The sequence below is a fragment of the Carettochelys insculpta genome, chromosome 2, assembly GCF_033958435.1.
Source record: "Carettochelys insculpta isolate YL-2023 chromosome 2, ASM3395843v1, whole genome shotgun sequence".
NCBI lineage: Eukaryota > Metazoa > Chordata > Testudines > Carettochelyidae > Carettochelys > Carettochelys insculpta.
The window spans coordinates 48,126,262-48,147,105 of record NC_134138.1 but is presented as its reverse complement, the minus strand read 5'-3'; the positions used below and the strand labels follow the sequence as shown (position 1 = coordinate 48,147,105).

The window sequence follows — 20,844 nt, the reverse complement described above, 5'->3', positions numbered from 1 at the left end:
ATAAGATTTGGAATAATCCCTAGCCTTAGTGTAGATTTAAAGGAAGACCTTGTAATCATGTTAATTTAACTGCTTTATCTTTTAGCTCCACAAAATGTCTGTTTATTGTATTGAAAACATTGATTTGGAGATATTTCTAAATATCTTATTGGTAGCTCTGGGAAGCTGATCCTATACATGTTTTGGATTCAAACATCGTCTTTCCAAACACCTTCAGAAGGTAGTTTCAGTTTAAATAGGGCATTCAAAAATGCACTGACATCTTTATGTGTTTTATCAAAAAGAAAGCTAAATACAATTCATGTAACTAAAACTAAGGATTTCTGGGCATAAATCTGAATTTTAATCCTTAATTTATTCTGCAATAAGAAACAGGGATCTAAAATCGCTATTCTATTGGGTCCATGTCATTAATATACCCTTAATAAGCTTTACAATTGCTCTTGTTCAGAAATGTCACTTTTTAAAATGGTGTCAGAAATGAACGCTTCAATTTCTTTCTGCACACAAGAGCACAAGTGTACATAAGTAGTTTATGGACTTTACCAATGTTCATTTTTTCTGCTTCAGAGGTTTGAATGCTCCTGCTGATGCCCTTCAGAAAGCAAGTCAGATAGTTTGCCTGTGTTTTGAAGAAAACATTTGCAAGTGGTTTGGTGAAGAGGTCATTTTCCTAGATCTGCCACCTTCCTACTGTGTAATCCTGGGGAAAAATGGTTAACTTGTCTCAGCGTTAATTTCCCCACGTATAAAATACAAACAAGGACTCTTGGTTTCCATCATAAAACACTGAGATATACAAATGAAAAGCACTGAAAGAAAATTATGAATATGAATACAATTTAGAAGAAAGATGAACTGACTGATTAAACTGCCATTACAGCTATGGTGTATTCCAGGAGTGCTCAACGCTGCAAGTTGCTGAGCACCTTCAGCTACCTTTTTCTCACTGGGAATAGAGCATGCTCTGCTTCCAGAACTGGCGCTGTGTTTGGTTCACTCTGAATGAAATGTTATAATTTATTTTAGAATAATGTTCAGAAGGTTTTTAAAACACAAAATGACATTATTGCCCCTATTGATTAGAAGCAAAAGAGAACATAAAGTACAAATGTGTCCTCGGGGAGAAATTGATCACACGGGCTGAATTAATCATTGGCATCCCTTTAAAAAAACAGCAGTTAAATTTAAAAACAAAACCCTCTTAAATGAGTTAAATTTGACCTTTTTAAGACTTAGAAACTGAAATGCTGGAAAAAATATTTTGTTTTCATGCATTTTAATTCATGCATTTCACTCATCCTTGACAGCTAAACCAGAGTGTCTTACTTTTTGCACTTTCTGGCCATCTTGCATTATTAGCATACCTCTCTGTATTGCATGTGTTGAAAATACTACAGAAAAAAACTGAAATGATAGCTGTTTTCGCTCAAAATATTGCTCTGCCATATTACATGAAAGCAATTTATTTGCATAAAACATTTTATTTTTAAATAAAACCTAAATGTCAGTTCTACAATACTGGGGTGCTGTAGTACATCACAGGAAATTTACCCCAAATCATAAGACTCTTGAGACCCGAAGGGACCTTAAAAGACATTGAGCTCAATCACCTGCACATCTCTGACAGATGTTTGTCTAACCTTGTTTTAAAAAATCGCAAGTAATGGAGATTGGCAATTTATTCCAATGCTTAACGGCCCTGACAGTTAGGAGGCTTTTCCTAATGTCCAGCCTAAATGGCCCTTTTAGGGCCATACCTTCTTGTTCTAATAACCTTAACAGTACTCCCCCATGTGCCTATTGCACCACTGGAGCAACCACAGGCTTCAAATTAGGAATGAGGGGTGTCTTCCCCAACCAGACTGTTAAGGCAGCTCTTCCTGTCATAGGAGGATAGATTAGCTGATGTGAAACTCCAATTATCAATTTCTACATTACTTATTTGGCAAAAGCTGGTGTATGAACTAGAAAGTTGTAAAAAATTGTTTCACACTGTGAAAGTAAACATCTGTTCTTCACCATGAGGGATAGATTGTTTCTAATATCTCAAAATTTATCTACAAACAATAGTCCATTATTCTGTGACAGTGCTCTCCCATTCCATCATGATTGACTGCTGTTTTCTTCCCACCGTTAATTTTCAGTAATAATACAAATTTTACATGTGTTGCATTTCTGAATTCTCTGAAAAGGTTTACTTTGAGGATAGACACATTGAGAAATATGTCACTGTGGACTTAAAATGGAATGAAAGAGTTGCCCTAAATTCAAGCCCATCTATTTAAACATAAAATATTCTAAGATATTTCTATAGTTTATTTCTATATTTATTTATGTTAACATCCTTAGTTGCTGCTTTTACTCCTGACCAGCAATCAGTGAAAGAAATCAATTTAGGCTTTTCAGGCCTGCAGACAGAGAAATCACATTAAAAATAAATGCAGTTTAAAAGACGTCAATATCCATAACCGTACTTTGGCCTGGCTATTACAAAAAAGAGCTCTGTGTAAGTTCAACAATTTGTCTACATCACCAACAGAAATTGGTGCAATATAAGATACTACCTTGTCCTAGGGCAGTGGAGTCCAATAGTAAATCAAGGATCACCCCACTTATGTTGTCATGCTTGCACATTTGTCACAGATCCCTCCCCCAGAGTCAATCACCCACAGCCCGCCCCACCCCGGTATATTCCACCCACCTCACTGGAGCTGCCATTGCTGGATACAGGACCACCAGGGTTGCAGGCACTACCCAGGCTCCATGGCCATGCTGGAGCAGCAGAATCCACACTGAAGCCAAAGGACTCACACAGCTCTCAGCTGGAGCCACAGGCGCCACACTGGAAAAACTACTGCAGAGGCTGCCTCCACCTTTGCCACCATGCCCTTGTCCCACCATGTGGTGGGATGTGTGCACGGAGGGGTCCCCAAAGTGTATGGCTGTCCTGAGCCTCTGAGCCACATTTCACCACACTGCTGTGGCAAATGGGGATCCTAGTGCTGCAGTTGTCCTGCACTGCAGCGTAGACAATACCTACACAAATGGAAAGGATACTATTGTCAGCACAGATAATCCACCTCCTTGCTAGGTGGTAGCTAGTTCCACTGAGTAATTCTTCCCTCTACTTACTGCTGTCTACGGGGTGTTTGCAGTTCAGGGGTGTGGATTTTTAACATTTGTGGACAAGGTATGTGGTTCAGCTTAATGTTTTAGCATAGACTAGGCCTTAGCTATCCTAAGTTAATTAACATGTTTTAAACAGCATTTGGTACCTACCATAGACACAGAGGTAATTAAAGATGTGTTTTAGCTATGAACAGTTAACCTTTTTATTGGTGCTAAATTGTTTTACACAATGGATACAAAATTATATTTTAAAATATTAGCTTACGTGTTTTCAAACATGACCTGTTCTTAGGCTTGGAAGAATTAAACTTTTATTGGTAAGTGTTGATTTCACCATACACAGAGAAATGAACAAAAACTATTTCCATTGGTCCTTGATACTTGTTGATGGGCAAAGTAAGATAAATGCTGCTTGAGAGCTTTGTGTTAGATTTAAGGAGTATTTTGCCATGCAATGTTTATAATTTGTATTTTAATGGTTGTTTTTAACTCTTTGCATCACAACTTCTACTATCATTAAATAATTATTGTTTGACAACCCAGTTCTTTTCCACCAACTGTGGATTTTTTAATTTTTTTAGTGCTTAAACACCATAATTTTGGGCAACTGTGAACATATAAATTGGCAAAAATAAAAATTGTTTTATCTGTCAAAATGATAACAAAAATAAAATAGAGAAGTCTAGAAAAGGCCCAGGAAAACAGTGGGTGTTTAAAAAACATGGTACATTTTGAATACTACTTAAGGTAATATTTAGCACCTAGCATAAATATCTTCTCAAAGTCATGTATCATTTTAAAATATATTAACACCTGTTAGCTGACTTTCTCAGTCTGTATGAGCCATGGGTGTTAGCAAGTTAATGTGTTAAATATATTATAAACTAACCTTTCAAATACATGTTACAATAAAGTTTTAAGTTTGTTTTGGTGACTGTGAGAACAGTAGTCTATTCAATAACTAGCTGGTTAAGTGTGGCAATCTGTAACTTAGGAAACGCAACAATTTATTTTGTTTTTTTTTTAGTGTTCTTGTAGAGAGTAACAAAGCATTGACAAGATAATAAAATAAAGTGACTGAATATGGCTGTCTCCTCTGAAAACCAAAACATTTATGTGGAAAACTGCATGCTGCTTAGATGAATCAAATCTAAAAGGTTAAAAAAAGCATAGTTTTATGCTTACAACAAATTAATATTTTTAGACATTTTAACAGCTTAGAAAATACTTTTCATAATACTTGACTGTGTTGCAAATTAATGTTTTATGACTAAGAAAATAAAAGCACAGACTCAGACAAATTTTATTTAATTGGCAATCTCGATAACTATTATTAACCTTAGCCATATTTTCCCTGACAAGAATTGTTCTTAAGTACAAGTGCTTGTTACTTCTTTCATGTAACTTTCAACTTAATTTTAGGACGGTTGATCTAATAAGTTTGATGTGCTGTGAACAGAGCTGTAAGCACATGTCATAATTATGGGGCTAGCTGCACTTCTTTTGGATCTTTCTCACTACACATCAGGCTTCAAGCTGAAGCCTTTGCCTCTCACTGTTAGACCATGTCTTCGGCTGCAGTGCAGAGGTTAGCACCCATGCTTCTGTAGTAGGTTCCACTGATTTCTCGTGCCTGTAGCTCTTCCTGTCAGGAGTATCCAGTGACAAAAGAGAACTCTTCCAGCTAAAATATAGTTTATTATTTACTTGCAAATTGTGAAAAGAGATTTTTAAAACTATCTGCACGCTTCTGTCTTGCATGAAATCTAGTCATCCCTGGTAGTAACCTACACAGGATTAATTTCTTCACATTTCTGCCCCAATTTCACTCCTCAATGCTTCTGTTCTCGTTTGTTTTCTCCTCCCTCACAACCTCCTCCATCCGCCTTGAGAGTCCCTTTTTCGGCTGCTACAGTCTTTTTTTGGTCTCTGCAGTCTGGAGGCCTTGTCCTCTAATGACTTTCCCTCTAACAACCCTCAAATTTTTGTATAGAAATGGCTTATCTTAAGCCATTCTGTTTCTTTCCGGCTTGCTGCACCTTACTGTCCCTTATTAAAATGAATCAAAATATATGTAATGTGAAACTTCCAATAATCTTGCCATAAATTACTGAGTAGCTGCACAATTGTCAACGTTACTTATAATTAACATTGTCCTAGACCAGGGGTAGCCTGCAGGTCAGACTCTGGCCTGTGGAGCCTTTTAATCCAGCTCACGGAGCCAGCAGCAGCGCCATTCTCAAAAGGTAGTCATGTGGCTCTTGGGGCTCCAGCAGCTATCATGGCTCCAGAGTGTCTGACGCAGCTCTGGTGGCAGCTCTGTTGTGTCGCCGGGGGTGGGGTGTCTGGCTGTGAGGGGAAATGGAGTGGGTTAAGCCTGGCAGCAGCTTGGGGTTGCAGGGAAGGTGGGTGGTTTGGGGCTATTTTGTGTTTGGCCCCCTGGAATATGGAAAAAAAATTGCTGTGCGGCCCACGATGAAAAAGGGTTGGACAACTCTGTCCTAGACTTGTTTTAATCTGGGCAAAACAACTCTTTTATTGAGGAGTTCTAGAGCCTCCATGCTTTGGAGCAGGGATTTGAAACTCTTGGGAGGCAAGTACCTTTTGTCATCACCATGAAGATTTGGTCTAGTTACTCCAAAACCTGAAGTTTGCACAAACACAGAGGCTTGTTAGCTTGGCTGTGAAATTCTCCAAGGATTTGAAACTGCCCTACAACAAACCTAAGTAACAAGAAAAACCCATGAAAATCAGAAAACGTAACCAGGGCTGGAGTCGGGATTATTGTTCCATGATGCTGAGGTGAGGGGTCATAAAAGAAACCCCACTGGACACATTTCAAAAAGTGGTGGGGGAACCCAGGAGACAAGTGGCAAAACCTGTGCTCGGTCTCAGCCTACAAATGCTGACTCAGCTGCTCAAAAAGTAAATGAGTGGTTGGCAGCCTGGGTTGAGCCACGCTTCTGTTCAGAGCTGCAGGTTTCAAGCAGAACTTTCCTTGTAGCTGCTCTTCTTGGCTGGGCACAGTTGCTGTGGTGTCAAGCAAAGGAGCTGAGGTCTCCTCTGTCTGTGCAGTCTTAGTTTGGCTCCCTTGCATATGTGCATTGCACTACAGTCTGTGGGTACATGATCATACACTATTTCTTCTAGTGAGTGGGTTATTGCTAACAGGTATGAGTATAAAAAGAAACATACACAGGTTGAACATCTTTAATCCGGAACTCTCTTGTCTGGCAAACTCCATAATCTGGCATGGTTTTAGTTAGCCAGACGACCACTTATAATGGGTGTGGCCAAGTTTCCAGTGGTGCCATAATGTTTGTTTACTGCCACCAATCCTGAGTCTCAATGTTCTGTGCTGTTATTTAGCAGTAATTTACCCCTACATGTCTAAGAGTGTGAGTGTTGGTAATGTGCTAGAACATATGGACCTTCTGTCATCCAGGAAATTATTTCCTCAGCACCAGTCAGGTCCTGAGGGTGCCAGACAAAAGAGGCTCAACCTGCATGAAGTGAAGCTACCTGTGGTTGACGGATATATGGTCTATATATGATGTTAATACATATAAGAAGTACTCAAGGCTGTTTTTCTGTATTTTAATACTATCAGGAAAAGCATTGCTTTCCAAATTTGTAAAGTTTTATACAAATAGAAGTAAAGAAACAGAAATTAAGTTCTGACATTTCAATGGGGATTTTTCTATAATTCATCTTTAAATTGTATGTAAGAGCTTCTTTACTCAGTTACAGAAGAAATCTTTAATTATTCTGTAAGGATTCTCAAATGTTGTGCAAATGATGAACTAAATTGCAATCTTTCACAATGTCCACAAGAATCACATTTTATAGCAGAATTCAGGATAAGAGAGACCCTATTAAGTTAATCCTCTCTGGGTTTACTAATGTATCTGATGTCAAGATAGACAGCTCTTTGGGCAGGACTTTCTTTATTTTTGTGTATCATGCAGCACCAAGCATTCTGTCAATCAGTTAATAATTGCTGTTTTAACATTATAATAGGTTGAAAGTGTGTGGAGAAGAATGGGTTATGATATTGAGCGTTTCGTTGGCTATGTTAATGAAGGACTTTTATGCTGTATATGCCGGGATGTATTAGAAGACCCCTTACAAGCTCCTTGTGAACATGCTTTCTGTACTGCCTGTATACATGGATGGCTTGTTCATCACAATAACTGCCCTGAAGACAGACAAGCACTTGATATGTCTGTGCTCCGACCTCTCTACAGGTATGTAACTTATCTGACTCGTTGAAGGGATTTTTCTAACACATTGTTTAGGAAATTGTCACTCAAGAGTGTGGAAAATCCCACCATTGGTTCTCCCTAGTTGGCACTGGTAGGTCCACAGAAGGATTCTGTCTTTAGTGGAGTAGTCCCATTGGCATAGGTAATGTCCACAACTGAAGCACTACAGCAACACAGCTATGCCATGGTAACATTTCAATTGTACTCAAACCCCTAGTTAGTGCTAAACTCTGTTAGGCTACTGAGAGGTCTCAAAACTTTTGTAATGAACTAATTTGCATATTTAATTATGAACCTTAATATTTCATTATTACAGATTTTACCACTCCTAGCCCCCTTTGATCAAGTGTAGTTACACAAATAATTAAATAATTTGAACAGAGCTCTTGATATTTTTCCTTGCAGAAGGTAGAATCTGTGAAATGTGGCAAAAGTCACCTATTTTTACAGTGTAGCAGGTGTTTAAAATCAAGAAACAAAGTAATTATTTTCTGCACGTAGATACATGAAGAATGATCTAAATAGACTTCAGCTTCGCTGCAAAAACAGAGAACGTGGCTGTGAAATGGTTTGTTCACTAGAATCTATAGACAGACATGAGCGAGAATGTGAATACAGCCAGATATCCTGCTCAAATGCTGGTGAGTAAAGTTCAGAATTGACCCTTTTATTCAGAAAATTGGTGTCTGTCACACTTAACAGCATAGGCTGGCACCAATGAATGTTCATTGACTTCCAAGTTGAGTTCCACAATGTGTGTTTCTGAGTTCTATGCCATTTTCATAGTAGACCAAAAAGATTGAAAGTAGCTTTCTTTAGGGAGGGAGTTGTTCTGCTTGCACAGTCCTACACAGACATGGCATCTGCAATCTGGGTGTTCTACTTTAACAAGCAAAACAAAACAACAAAGCCAAATAAAACTTCAAAAGATAGAAATATGATCAGTGGTTGAAGACATTTTTTTAGACACTGAATTTGCTTTCTGTTGTAATGATGATTTTCATCCATTATCATTTTTTAATGTGCAAATGAACCAGAATTGATTTAAACTGGATCCATAATTTATCTGAATACACAGAAGTGCATGGTATTTGTTTTTACTGAAGTATGATTTTTGTCTAATATTCAGCTTTAATTACACATCTGATTGTGTGTGTGTGTGTGTGTGTGTGTGTGTGTGTGTGTGTGTGTTTTGCATGAGATGTTTGAAATCAGATTTCTGATCGGTTTAGCATTTCTTATATTAAACAGAATTGCACTATAACTTCAGCCAATATAGGTAGGGGTTAATATGTATCTGAGAAAATTTTGTTTGGGGCTTAATATGGGACAGGAGTTGAGGATTTCTGTATTCTATTCCCAGTTATGCTGCTGCTAGGTTGCCTTGGGCTAGTTATTTATCTTTGTTTCCACCTTAATCCATAAATTGGGAGAAGTACTGGTCTAGTGGTAGGTACGGCACAATCCTAGGGGTCAGGAGCAGTGTTCCCTGTAAGCTGAGCACTTGGGTGCCTGCCCAGGAGAGATTCAGGTGCCATCCAGCTGATTAGCAGAGTATTGACAGTGGGCAACATGTGTCTTTATTTGTGATGCATATCCACACCTGCCTTGGGGCACAAAACAAAATTTATTCCAACCATAGATGAAAAAATTAGAGGGAACACTGGCCAGGAGAACGTGATCCTAGTCACAGCTCTGGCGTGTGCTGTGTGATCATGGACAAGTTGCTAAAGTCCAAAATTGTCTCTAACCTTGGATGCCAAAGTTTGACTAATCAAGCCTTAGCTACATTGGCATTTTTTCTTAACATCTGTTAACTAAAGTAAAAACCGTGCAAGATGCATGGAAGCTTTTCAAAGAAACCATAATAGAGGCCCAACTAAAATGTATACCCCAAATTAAAAAACACAAAGACCAAAAAAAGAGCTACTGTGTCTTAACCATGTAAAATAAGCAGTGAGAGATAAAAAGGAATATTTTAAAAAGTGGAGATCAAATCCTAATGTGAAAAATAGAAAGAAGCATAAACACTGCCAAATTAAGTGTAAAAATTTAATCAGAAAAGCCAAAAAGGAGTTTGAAGGACAGCTAGCAAAAAACACAAAAAGCAATAACAAAATGTTTTTAAGTACATCAGAAGCAAGAAGCATGCTGAACAACCAGTGGACCCCCTAGACAATCAAGATAAAAAAGGGGCACTCAAAGACAATGTCAGTGTACAGAAACTCAGTGAATTCTTTGCTTCAGTCTTCACGGCTGAGGATGTTAAGGAGATTCCCAAACCTGAGCCAACCTTTGTAGGTGACAAATCTGATGAATTGTCCAAGACTGAGGTGTCATTACAGGAGGTGTTTGAACCGACTGACAAACTTAACAGTAACAAGTCACCGGGACCAAATAGCATTCAGCTAAGAGTTCTGAAAGAACTCAGATGTGAAATTGCAGAACTATTAACTGTGCTTTGTAACCTATCCTTTAAATCAGCCTCTGTACCCAGTGACTGGAAGATAGCTAACATAATGCCACTATTTCAAAATGGCTCTAGAGGCCATCCCAGCAATTACAGACCAGTAAGTCTAATGTCAGTACTGGGCAAACTAGTTGAAACCGTAGTAAAGAATAAAATTGTCAGGCACATGGAAGAACATAATTTGCTGGGCAAAAGTCAACATGGTTTCTGTAAAGAGAAATCATGTCTTACGAATCTAGTAGAGTTCTTTGAAGGGGTCAACAAACGTGGACAAAGGAGGATCCAATAGATACAGTGTACTTAGATTTCCAGAAAGCCTTTGACAAAGTCCCTCACCAAAAGCTCTTACATAAATTACGTTGTCATGGGATAAGAGAGAAGATCCTTTCATGGAGTGAGAATTTGTTAAAAGACAGGAAACAAAGGATAGGAATAAATGGTAAATCTTCAGAATGGAGACGGGTAACTAGTGGTGTTCCACAAGGGTCAGTCCTAGGATCAATGCTATTCAACTTACTCATAAATGGTGTGGAGAAAGGGATAAACTATGAGGTGGCAAAGTTTGCAGACAATACTAAACTGCTCAAGATAGTTAACATCAAAGCAGACTGTGAAGAACTTCAAAAGGATCTCACAAAACTGAGTGACTGGGCAACAAAATGGCAAGTTAAATTTAATGTGGGTAAATGTAAAGTAATACACATTGGAAAAAATAACCCCAATTGTACATACAATGTGATGGGGGCTAATTTAACTACAACTAGTCAGGAAAGAGATCTTGGAGTCATTGTGGATAGTTCTCTGAAAACATCCATGCAGCAGCAGTCAGAAAAGCAAACAGGATGTTAGGAGTCATTAAAAAAGGGATAGGGAATAAGACAGAGAATATCTTATTGCTTTTATATAAAACCATGATACACCCACATCTTGAAGACTGCGTATAGTTGTGGTCACCTCATCTTAAAAAAAAAAAAAAAAAAAGGTATATTGGCATTAGGAGAAGTTCAGAGAAGGGCAGCTAAAATGATTAGGGGGTTGGAACAGGTCCCATATGAAGAGAGATTAAAGAGACGAAAACTTCTCAGTTTAGAAAAGAGGAGACTAAGGGGGTTATGGTAGAAGTATATAAAATTGAGTGGTGTAGAGAAAGTGAACAAGGAAAAATTATTTACTTGTTCCCATAATATAAGAGCTAGGGGACACCAAAGCTGCGTCTACACGTGCACGCTACTTCGAAGTAGCGGCACTAACTTCGAAATAGCACCCGTCACGTCTACACGCGTCGGGCGCTATTTCGAAGTTAACTTCTACGTTAGGCGGCGAGACGTCGAAGTCGCTAACCTCATGAGGAGATAGGAATAGCGCCCTACTTCGACGTTCAACGTCGAAGTAGGGACAGTGTAGACGATCCGCGTCCCGCAACGTCGAAATTGACGGGTCCTCCATGGCGGCCATCAGCTGGGGGGTTGAGAGACGCTCTCTCCAGCCCCGCAGCTCACTGGTGGCCGCGTGGAGCGGCCCCTTAAAGGTCCCTTCCCCCGCCCTGACTGCAGGAGGCTGAGGCAACGTGCAGGCTCCTGCCTGCACACGCGGCGGCGAGCCTGCACAGCCCTCAGCCCCTGACAGCAGCCATGGCTGCCCAGCAGCCCCCCCAGCGCCCCCAGGGGACCCCCCCCAAGAGGAGCCACAGCAGCCAGGGCAGCCAGAGGGCCACGCAGTCTGGGAAGCGGCAGCGGGGCCCCTCTTGGACGGAGGCCGAGATGCGGGACCTGCTGGGGCTCTGGAGCGAGGAGGAGGTGCTCCAGGTAATGGGGAGCAAGAGGCGGAACGCGGATGCGTTCGCTCGGCTGGCTGACGGCCTGGCTGCCCGGGGTCACCCTGCCCGCACTCCGGACCATGTCCGGAGTAAGGTGAAGGAGCTGCAGCAGGGTTACGCCCGGGCCCGGGATATGGCCAGCCGATCTGGGGCCGCCCCCGTCACTTGCCCCTTTTACAGGGAGCTCAGGGACATCCTGGGCTCCCGGCACACCTCCTCCCCTCCGGCCACCCTTGACACCTCGGCTGACGAGCCCCAGCAGGCCCTGAAGCCGGGCTCCGCCCCGGAGGTAAGCCCCGCACCCCGGGGGCCCCCCCCCCGGAGGCCATCCCCGGGACATCATGGCAGGAGGAGGAGGAGGAGGAGGGGGGGGGCTCCTCCTCCACCGATTCCAGCCTGCAGATCCTCCTCCTGCCATCCCGGAGCAGCAGCAGGGCCTCCGACCCCCGGGGATCTCCGGACCGTGGGAGCGGACCCACAGGTAGGTACCCCTCTCTGGTGGACACTCCGGGGCTTGAGGGGCGGGGGGAACAGAGATGTGTCCAGGGCCCCCCACACGCTCACATGGCCATGGCCCCAAGGACACCAGGGCCATGGCCCTCACAGCACTGCAGCCATCAGCCCCTGCCCCCTGCCACCCTGCATGACAGTGCCATGCCCCATCCCCGGGCCAGGGGGGAGCGGAACCTCGAGGGGCCCCCGGGCGGAGGGGGTGGGACACCCCGCAGCAGCAGCATGCAATGGAGTGGGGGGAGTGCCAAAGGGAGACTCAGGCTACATATGAGCCACCCGAGCCGAGGAGCTCCCAGGGCCAAAGGAGGATCCTGGCGCTACAGCTGGCAGGTGACACCTCTGCCCTGAACAAACAGGAGGGAGGAGCCGAGCTGGCTTGGAATTGGGGGGCGAGGGCGGGGGCCACAGGTAGAGGCTAGGGGAAGGGAGAGCTGGTAGGTAGCCAGCCAGAGGAGGGGGAAAGCTGCATCCCAGAGGGGCCCCCCTTGGGGTCTTCTCCCCACGACGGGTTGGAAGGACTGTCTCTTCCGACAGCTGGTGCTGTCACTCCTGCCAGAAACTGGCCATCTGTGGCCTAAGAAACCTCTCCTGCTCTCAGACCCTGCGGGGTGAAGTGAGAGTCGCTCCCACCAGGGGACGGGCTGCAGGGCAGGGGGACCCCTGAACCCCATCCATCACAGCAGCATCTCCCGGGGACGGGGATGGGGAACCTGCAGCACAGGGCGGGGGGGACAAAGGCCACGGCTCGGGGCCCACACTAACGCCTGTCTCCATTCTTCTTTCCCCCCTCCTCTCCTGTGTCCTGCACCTGCACCTGCACCATCCGAAGGACCGGAAGAGAGCGCCGGCGAGGCATCGGTCGTCCCGGAGACCCCTCCGGGACCCTCGCTCCAGGGCAGCCCCTCGGCCGAGGAACGACCGGCCCCGCGGAGGGCCAGACGGCGGACCCCGCGCCTGCTACCGGCGGCGGCCACAGACCCCCAGCTGCTGGCCATCCTCCGCCGGCAGCTGGAGGTCTCGGAGCAGCACTTCCGGCTGCAGGAGCAGGCGCTGGCCTGGCGCAGAGAGGCATGGGGGGCCTTTCTGGATACCATCAATCGGCTGATTGATTCCCTGGCCCCCCATGCCGCGCCACCGCCCGCCATGCCCGCTCCTGCAGCCCCACCACCGGCTGCTCCAGCCGTCGCCGGGCCGTCCGCCGTCGCCCCACCACCTCCCCGCGAGGGCCACCGCGCCGAGGGACCCCTGGAGCCACCCGCGACTCGCCGGCGCCGCTACCTTCCGGTGGAGCCCGCTCCCACCCAGCCGCGCACCAGACTGCAGGCCCGGCGGAGCTGCCGGCCGGCCACGCCCACTGCTGGGCTGTAGGGGCGAGGGGTCCGGGACGTGGCCCCCCCCCCCCTTGTTGGACAGACTTTGGGGACTGGGTGGGTGGTGTGGGTGTTTCCCCTGTTTGCCCCGTCCCCCCCTGTACATAGTACTCCCCGTTCTCCTCCCTGCTTTTTGTTTTTCTTTTGATGGCGCACAGTGCTTTCATTTTTATTGTTGTACATAGTTTTATTTGTGCCCATCTTGGTTTTGTTGAATGTTTGTCCCTCCTTTTTGGTTTCTGTTTCACATATATATATTTTTTTATATAAAAAAAAAAAAAATTCGTGAGGACAAAAAAAACATTTACGTTCACCCACAAGTTCGTGCTGTCATTTCTCCTGGACAAGTGGGGGGGGGCGGTGGGGTGCTTCATGGTGTGGGCGTTGGGGCAGGAGTGTGGGGGAGGAAGGGGCGGGCAGTAGGGGGCCTGGGCACAGTTCACCCCGCGGCCTGGTCGTCGAAGTGGGCCCGCAGGGCCTCCCGGACCCGGGTCCCCTCTGGGTCCACCTGCCGACTGGGGGCAGCAGGTGGCTGGAGGTGTGCCCTGCCGGCCTCGGCGGCCCAGCCCTGAAGAAAGCTCTCCCCCTTGCTCTCCACGAGGTTGTGCAGGGCGCAGCAGGCACCCACAATCTGGGGGATGTTGTTGGGGCTGGCATCCAGGCGGGTGAGGAGACATCGCCATCGTCCCTTGAGGCGGCCAAATGAGCGCTCCACCACCTGGCACGCACGGTTCAGGCGCTCGTTGAAGCGCTCCTGGCTGGCGGAGAGGTGGCCCGTGTAGGGGCGCATGAGCCACGGCCGGAGGGGGTAGGCCGCATCCGCGATGATGCAGAAGGGCATGGTGGTGTCCCCCAGAGGGATCTCCCGCTGGGGGATGTAGGTCCCCGCCTCCAGCCGGCGGCACAGGCCCGAGTTGCGGAACACCCGGGCGTCGTGGGTGCTGCCAGGCCAGCCCACATAAATGTCCTGGAACCGTCCCCGGCTGTCCACCAAGGCCTGCAGGACGACTGAATGGTAGCCCTTCCGGTTGAGGTATCGGCCTCGACTGTGGTCCGGGGCGCGGATGGGGATGTGAGTCCCATCCAGAGCCCCGAAGCAGTTGGGGAAGCCCAGGGTGGCAAAGGGGGCGACAGTGGCACGTGGGTCCCCCAGCCTCACGAGCCTGTGCAGGAGCATGGAGTTGATGGCACGCACGACCTGCAGAGAAAGCACATGGGACAGCCCCAATGAGGGGTGGGCAGGGTGTGCATGGCCCTGCCCTGCCCTGCCCTGCCCTGGCCCCCCTGCCCTGGCTGCCCTGGCCCCCCTGCCCTGCCCTGGCCCCCCTGCCCTGCCCTGCCCTGCCCTGGCCCCCCTGCCCTGCTCTGGCTCCCCTACCCTGCCCTGCCCTGCCCTGGCTCCCCTACCCTGCCCTGCCCTGGCTCCCCTGCCCTGGCTCCCCTGCCCTGGCCCCCCTGCCCTGCCCTGCCCTGGCCCCCCTGGCCTCCCCCTGTGGGTTCTTTTACCTCCATGAAGACAGCCCCGACGGTGGCCTTTCCGACGCCAAACTGCTGCCCCACGGATCGGTAGCTGTCCGGAGTGGCCAGCTTCCAGACAGCGATGCCGACCCGTTTCTCCACAGGGAGGGCACGCCGCATGGCAGTGTCCCGGTGCCTGAGTGCGGGGCTGAGCCACTGGCACAGCTCCAGGAATGTCTGTCGGGTCATCCTGAAGTGGCGGACCCAGTGGTCGTCGTCCCACTCCCCAAGCACCAGCTGCTCCCACCAGTCGGTGCTGGTGGGGTAGCTCCACAGCCGCCGGCGTGTGAGGCGGGGGGTGGAGCGGGGTGCTGCAGGGGGAGGGGCTGAGCCCTGCTGCCCTGGGGGCATGTCCTCCCCTGGGGCAAGAAGGTGCTCAGCTGCCCCCAACATGACAAGAGCCAGGGCAAGCCCTGCTCCTGCCGGGAGGGCTGGGTGGACCTCTAGCTGCTGCTGCTGCTGCTGCTGCTGGGAGTCCATGACTGCGGCGCTCGGGGTCTGTGTGCCTATATGGCTCGTCAGACCGCGTGCTGTGCAGGCTGAGTGTATGTGGGAGGGGCCCTTTAAGGGAGCGGCTAGCTGTTGCCCCGGAAGCGCTAGTCCGCCCGTTGACCCTGTCTGCAGCTGTGCCTGGCATCCCTATTTCAATGTGTGCTACTTTGACGTGTAGACGTTCCCTCGCTGCACCTATTTCGATGTCGGGCTGCGCAACGTCGAAGTTGAACATCGACGTTGCCGGCCCTGGAGGACGTGTAGACGTTATTCATCGAAATAGCCTATTTCGATGTCGCAACATCGAAATAAGCTACTTCGATGTAGGGTGCACGTGTAGACGTAGCCCAAATGAAATTAATGGGCAGCAGGTTTAAAACAAAAGGAAATTCTTCTTCACACAGCACACAGTCAAAATGTAGAACTACTTGCCAGAGGAGGCTGTGAAGGCTAGGACTATAACAGGGTTTTAAAGAGCTAGGTAAATTAATGGAGGTTAGGTTCATTAATGGCTGTTAGCCAGGATGGGTCAGGAATGGTGTTCCTAGCTTCTGTTTGTCAGAAGCTGGAGATTGTTACCTGTTTGGTTCACTCCCTCTGGGGCCCCTGGTATCGGCCACTGTCAGCAGACAGGATACTGGGCTAGATGGACTTTTTGTCTGATCCAGTATGGTCGTTCTTATGTTCTTCTCTTCAACCATTAGAGTTGGTGGTGGAGGAGAGATGGTGGAGCGTAGATAGCATAGGCCAATTGCCAGTATTTTTTTCTTCTGTCCACCAGCATTAAAGAGCAGTGGTGGAAGACTTGAGCAAAACGTTTAGTGTAGACAAGGCTTTGAGACCTGTAGTTGTATTTTTTCATGCTGTAAGGGAATCATCACTTTATTTTGATAAATTTATGCACAATGGTTTGTTTCCTTGCCTAGGTGATTTTTGTCAGGAATGGACTATGCTTTCTTTTAATAGCAAATGATTTAATATTTCCTTAATTTGCTGTTTCTTGTTCAGGTTGTCCAGTTCAGATTGAACGACGTAACTTAGATGGTCACTTGGCAGTGTGTGAATACCGGAGCCGTGAATGTCCTAATGGTTGTGGTTACATCATTCTCAGGGTAGAAGATACACAGCATAATTGCGTAGCAGAGCTAAGAACAGAACTAGAACTGCTCCGGTAAAATACTTCGTCTGTCTTGTGGGTCTTTGTGTTAACATGGGCCTAAAATTACTTGCACATAAAAGACCAGTATTAACTCTGTTTAATTCTGCTATCTAACCTATAATCTGTAAATCAGTTGGTATTAATTGGTGGGGATATTTTTAAACTGCCATTACACACTTAAAGCTCTCACTGCACTTTTTAGTTTGAATTAGTTAAATTAATTTGATTAGCCCAGAACCCTAATAAATAGAGAGTGCACTTATCCAAAATCATACAATGGTTGCATGAAAGAGTGAAATACATAGGAAGAACTAGGCTGAGGCCATTTAAAATTTTCACTTTTTACCTTAGTGTGATGTGGACCCAGAACCAAATTATTAAATTAGATTTATTATCTAAGATTTTAAACTCATTGGAGTTGAAAAACTCTCATATCACAGTTACAAAGTTATCAGTGATGAGAGGATAGTGGTTTAAGAGTTCAAGCTAGCACTTATGCCTGAAGTGCTGGAAGACTCATAATGCTTAACAGTGTACATCTTTACCGTCCGTCTGTCCCTCTCTTTCTTCTTGCCTCTCTTTCTCCTTGCCTCTCTTTCTCTGCCAAATTATCATTTCCATGATTTTTCCAGCGGTTTTGTACCTCTTCCCACCCCTTCCTGCTGGTACCTTCTCTCTTGCTCCTTTGGTCAGTGGAGGCCCCAGCTCTCCTGCACTTTGATGGCCCAGGTTCAATTCCTGGTAAGTGCAGCAAGAAACAACCTACTCAGTATCAATAAAATGCCAAACTGCTGTTCAAAACTCAAACAGTTAATCTGTTCATGTTTCAATTTTTGGCTATGGCCATGTTTAATAATTAAATGATACTATACTACAGATTCAACCTCTGAAATCCAGGGCTTCTCTGGTCCAGCAACATCTGTGGTCCTGCTGGGCCACAGAGCTCCGGTGGCTGGGAGTGTGTGCCAGCTGGGAGTCCAGCAGCTGCACCGGGCAACTGCAGCTGTGGGAGGAAGCTGGTGAAGGCAGGAAAGCCAGTGGGGAATGGCCATGGTGGGCTGGAGGTAGGAGGTCAGCAAGGGTGGTTTGCTGCAGCAGGGGCTGGGAACCCGGTGGGACAGAAAGCTGGTTGGGGACAGACCACACCATCTGGGAAGCCTCAAAGGAGCTGCAGCTGGGGCGCCAAGGCTGGGGACCAGGAGCTGTGGCCACGGAGCCCCTGTTGTGACCAAGACCAGGCCGCTGTGGCCGGGGCCAAGGAGTGGGATCAGCAGCAAGGGATCTACAGCTGGGGTCCAGGCCAAGGAGCAGGAGCCGCAGCCACAGCTGGGACTTAGGCATTGCAGCTGGGGGGCCAGGAGCCAGGGAGCTACAGCTGTTGGGAGCAGGAGCCTCACCGGGGCCAGGAAACCAGAGGTATTTCGGATGAATACCGTACAAGTTGCATATTCCCTGGGCCAGGACCACTTAGGTCCTGAGGGTGTCAGACCAGGGAGGTGCAACCTGTAGTTTTCTCTTCCCACAAGTACTGTCATTTAATATCCACCATAAACTAATGACTGCTGATACAAATGCTGCTGGATGGGATGTTATCCTGTGCTTAACCTGTAGCTCTCTGTATTATGTCCTTGTTTCAGAATTTCTGTTCTCCTTAGGTTAAGTGGAATGACACAGACTGAGGCACATTTATGCTTTTTATTTGAGACATATATTACACGTCTCGTAAACTACTGCACAAAGTTGCCATATATTCTTAAAACAAATTAATCAAAATCAGAGTTATTTGTTTGGCTGAAAGGAAATAAACGATCCAAAGCCACAAGACACGAGTCCATAGTTTCTGAAATTATTTCAGAAGCATCCTGGAATTCTGTATCACTGCCCTTCACCACATGATTTGAGCACTGAGAATCTCTGATTTTGATCCCAGGAGTAGAACTTGCAGATTGAAAAGATTAAAACCAGTAAGTAGGTACATACTGAGCAAGAATGCTCCTTGCTAGTAAAACGTGCTAAATAGCTCGTCTTAGCTCTAGAGATCTGTGTAACACAGGACTATAGCAGAGCTTTAATTTACAGCTAGATTTGGGCAAATCACACTTTTTTTCATTCACTGGCAATTCCAATTTTTTAAAACTACTTTTTAGTTTAATTTTGAAAATTTTACTTGTTTTTTAATTCTTTTAAATAAAATTAAAGGAGCAGGTGAAATGTTTGTTTTCTATTTAAATCTACAAAGTGTCAACACAGCTTTTGGGGGAAATTTGCTTCCACGGGTTTTGGTTTTTTTTTCATCACTTCAGCAACTCAGTAATATTAGCACAGATTTCTAAAATGTTTTGATGTTGCTGAATCTTCTTTTTTTTTCCTCCTGAGGGGAAAAATAATTAGTTTGAAAACTTTCTTGCAGTTATATTTGGTAATATGGCTGTCTGGCAGCAGTAGTTCATTCAGGTACTGGAAAGTCACAGGTATGACGACTAGGTTTAAAAAAGGAAAAATACTTTTTCAGGTCAGAAATGATCTGCAGAGTGGAGGAGGCAAAGCATGAAATGGAATCCAGATTAGATTCACAGAGAAGACATATGGTGCAAAAGGAGAGTCTTTTGCAAAATGAAATTGAAGAACTCAAGGTAAATAAGTTTTCCAGTGTCACTTCCATATTTTTGGCTGTTTTGTTCCCTTTTCCCAAGAGTCTAGCTTTTTTTACTTTTTTAAGTAGAGGGAAATTGCTTATCCTAATTCACTAAGGAATTCCAGTGGTTTGAAACTTTCATTTTCAAGTAATTGTAGCGTCATGGCCCTGGTGAGGATTCCCTGCTGGACACTCTCCAGGTTGCTGTTTTGGACCAGTAAGCTGAGTCTGTGTGCCTTTAAGCTTTCCTGGGTCTCGGTAGTCACAGACACAGTCTCCTTCTTGGCCTTTCTGACACAGATTTTCTGTCATTTACCCTTTCAGAGAATTGGAATCTAGGGATTCAGCTGCCTGGGGCCCAACGACAGTGCTGACCCCAAGATACCCTGGAACACTGAGAATTCCCCTCACAGTTCCACTATGTCAGCACTCTAGCAGTCAGTTCAGCTCTTCAGGAACATATGATGATTGAAACAAGCACAGATTAGTATGTTTCTTATCTGACGATAATTTCATTTCTGCTAGCAGCATCTCCCACAATTGTGAGGTAAGGTCTAGTCTCCTCCTAGCTGCAGTTTCTGAAGACAGTACAAAGCTGCAGCACAGCCTGTGATAGTCATTCCTTGTTACTCAACTTGGCCAGATTATTCATTCCAAAGCTTTGTAAAAACTCATAAAATATTATTAGTAACAATAACTTCAATATTTGACAAGAAGTTGGCTACAACCCATAAACATAACTATTAAAAATAAATACTGTCTTTTGGCTGGGAAGCCATCCAGGGAGGGTAGAACTGTGGGAGATGCTGTAGCAGAAGGGAAATGAACAGGTAAGAAATTTACCATTCCACAGCTCAGTCTCTCTCACAATTCTGATATGTGTGGAAGTTAATGAACAATGGGCAGAAATAGAAGGGATAAGAAAATCAAAATAAGATAAGGAAAGTCCCCCTGAGTTAATTGCCAAGTATAGCAATTCTGTTCCTGGTCCAATGTTTTTAACCGTTTCCTACCAAAGATCTCCACAGAGAACAGAAAGGCAGTTTTAGGGTGTACTAAATGCATTCACCTATCACCATATTGCTGCCCTGCAGTCTAGGCAGTAGAAGCACAAGTTCTGTCCACCCACAACGTCATCGTAGACATTGTACTGTGTACTTTCATGTCTTTAGATGGATCAAGCTATGCATCATAGCTAGTCATAGTTTATATGTTCTGAGCCCTAGGCACTTCAGATGAAAGGAAACAAACAAGGAGCCTGATCTTCTTATCAGTTTGGTATGTTTGACATAGTTCTTTAGTGCTGTTCTATTAGCTAACATGTGACACAGCTTCTCTGTCAAATGCTGTGGCTTTGGACAGAAAGTAGGGAGGACAGTCTCCTGTGAGGCACGGAAAGATGACTTTGCCTTAGGAAAAAAAAAAAAATTTGGAATTCTTGTTACAACCATAGGAGCAGAGAGGTAACCATGTT

The 20,844-nt window shown here is 45.7% G+C and overlaps 1 protein-coding gene across 3 annotated transcripts in view; it reads left to right on the top strand.

The window, feature by feature from the left end:
* The window catches only part of LOC142009219 (RING finger protein 151-like), a 29,583-nt gene that overhangs the window by 3,461 nt on the left and 5,278 nt on the right, over positions 1-20,844 (top strand). For 2 of the 3 annotated variants that reach the window (XM_074986933.1, XM_074986932.1), the window contains exons 2-4: positions 7,153-7,379; positions 7,899-8,038; positions 13,026-13,842. In XM_074986933.1, the coding sequence (XP_074843034.1) occupies positions 7,174-7,379; positions 7,899-8,038; positions 13,026-13,564 (885 nt within the window). In that variant the 5' untranslated portion in view covers positions 7,153-7,173 and the 3' untranslated portion in view covers positions 13,565-13,842. Of the gene's footprint in view, positions 1-7,152; positions 7,380-7,898; positions 8,039-13,025; positions 13,843-16,584; positions 16,748-19,247; positions 19,369-20,844 lie in introns of those variants that run through there. The other variant, XM_074986934.1, reaches the window with a different exon arrangement.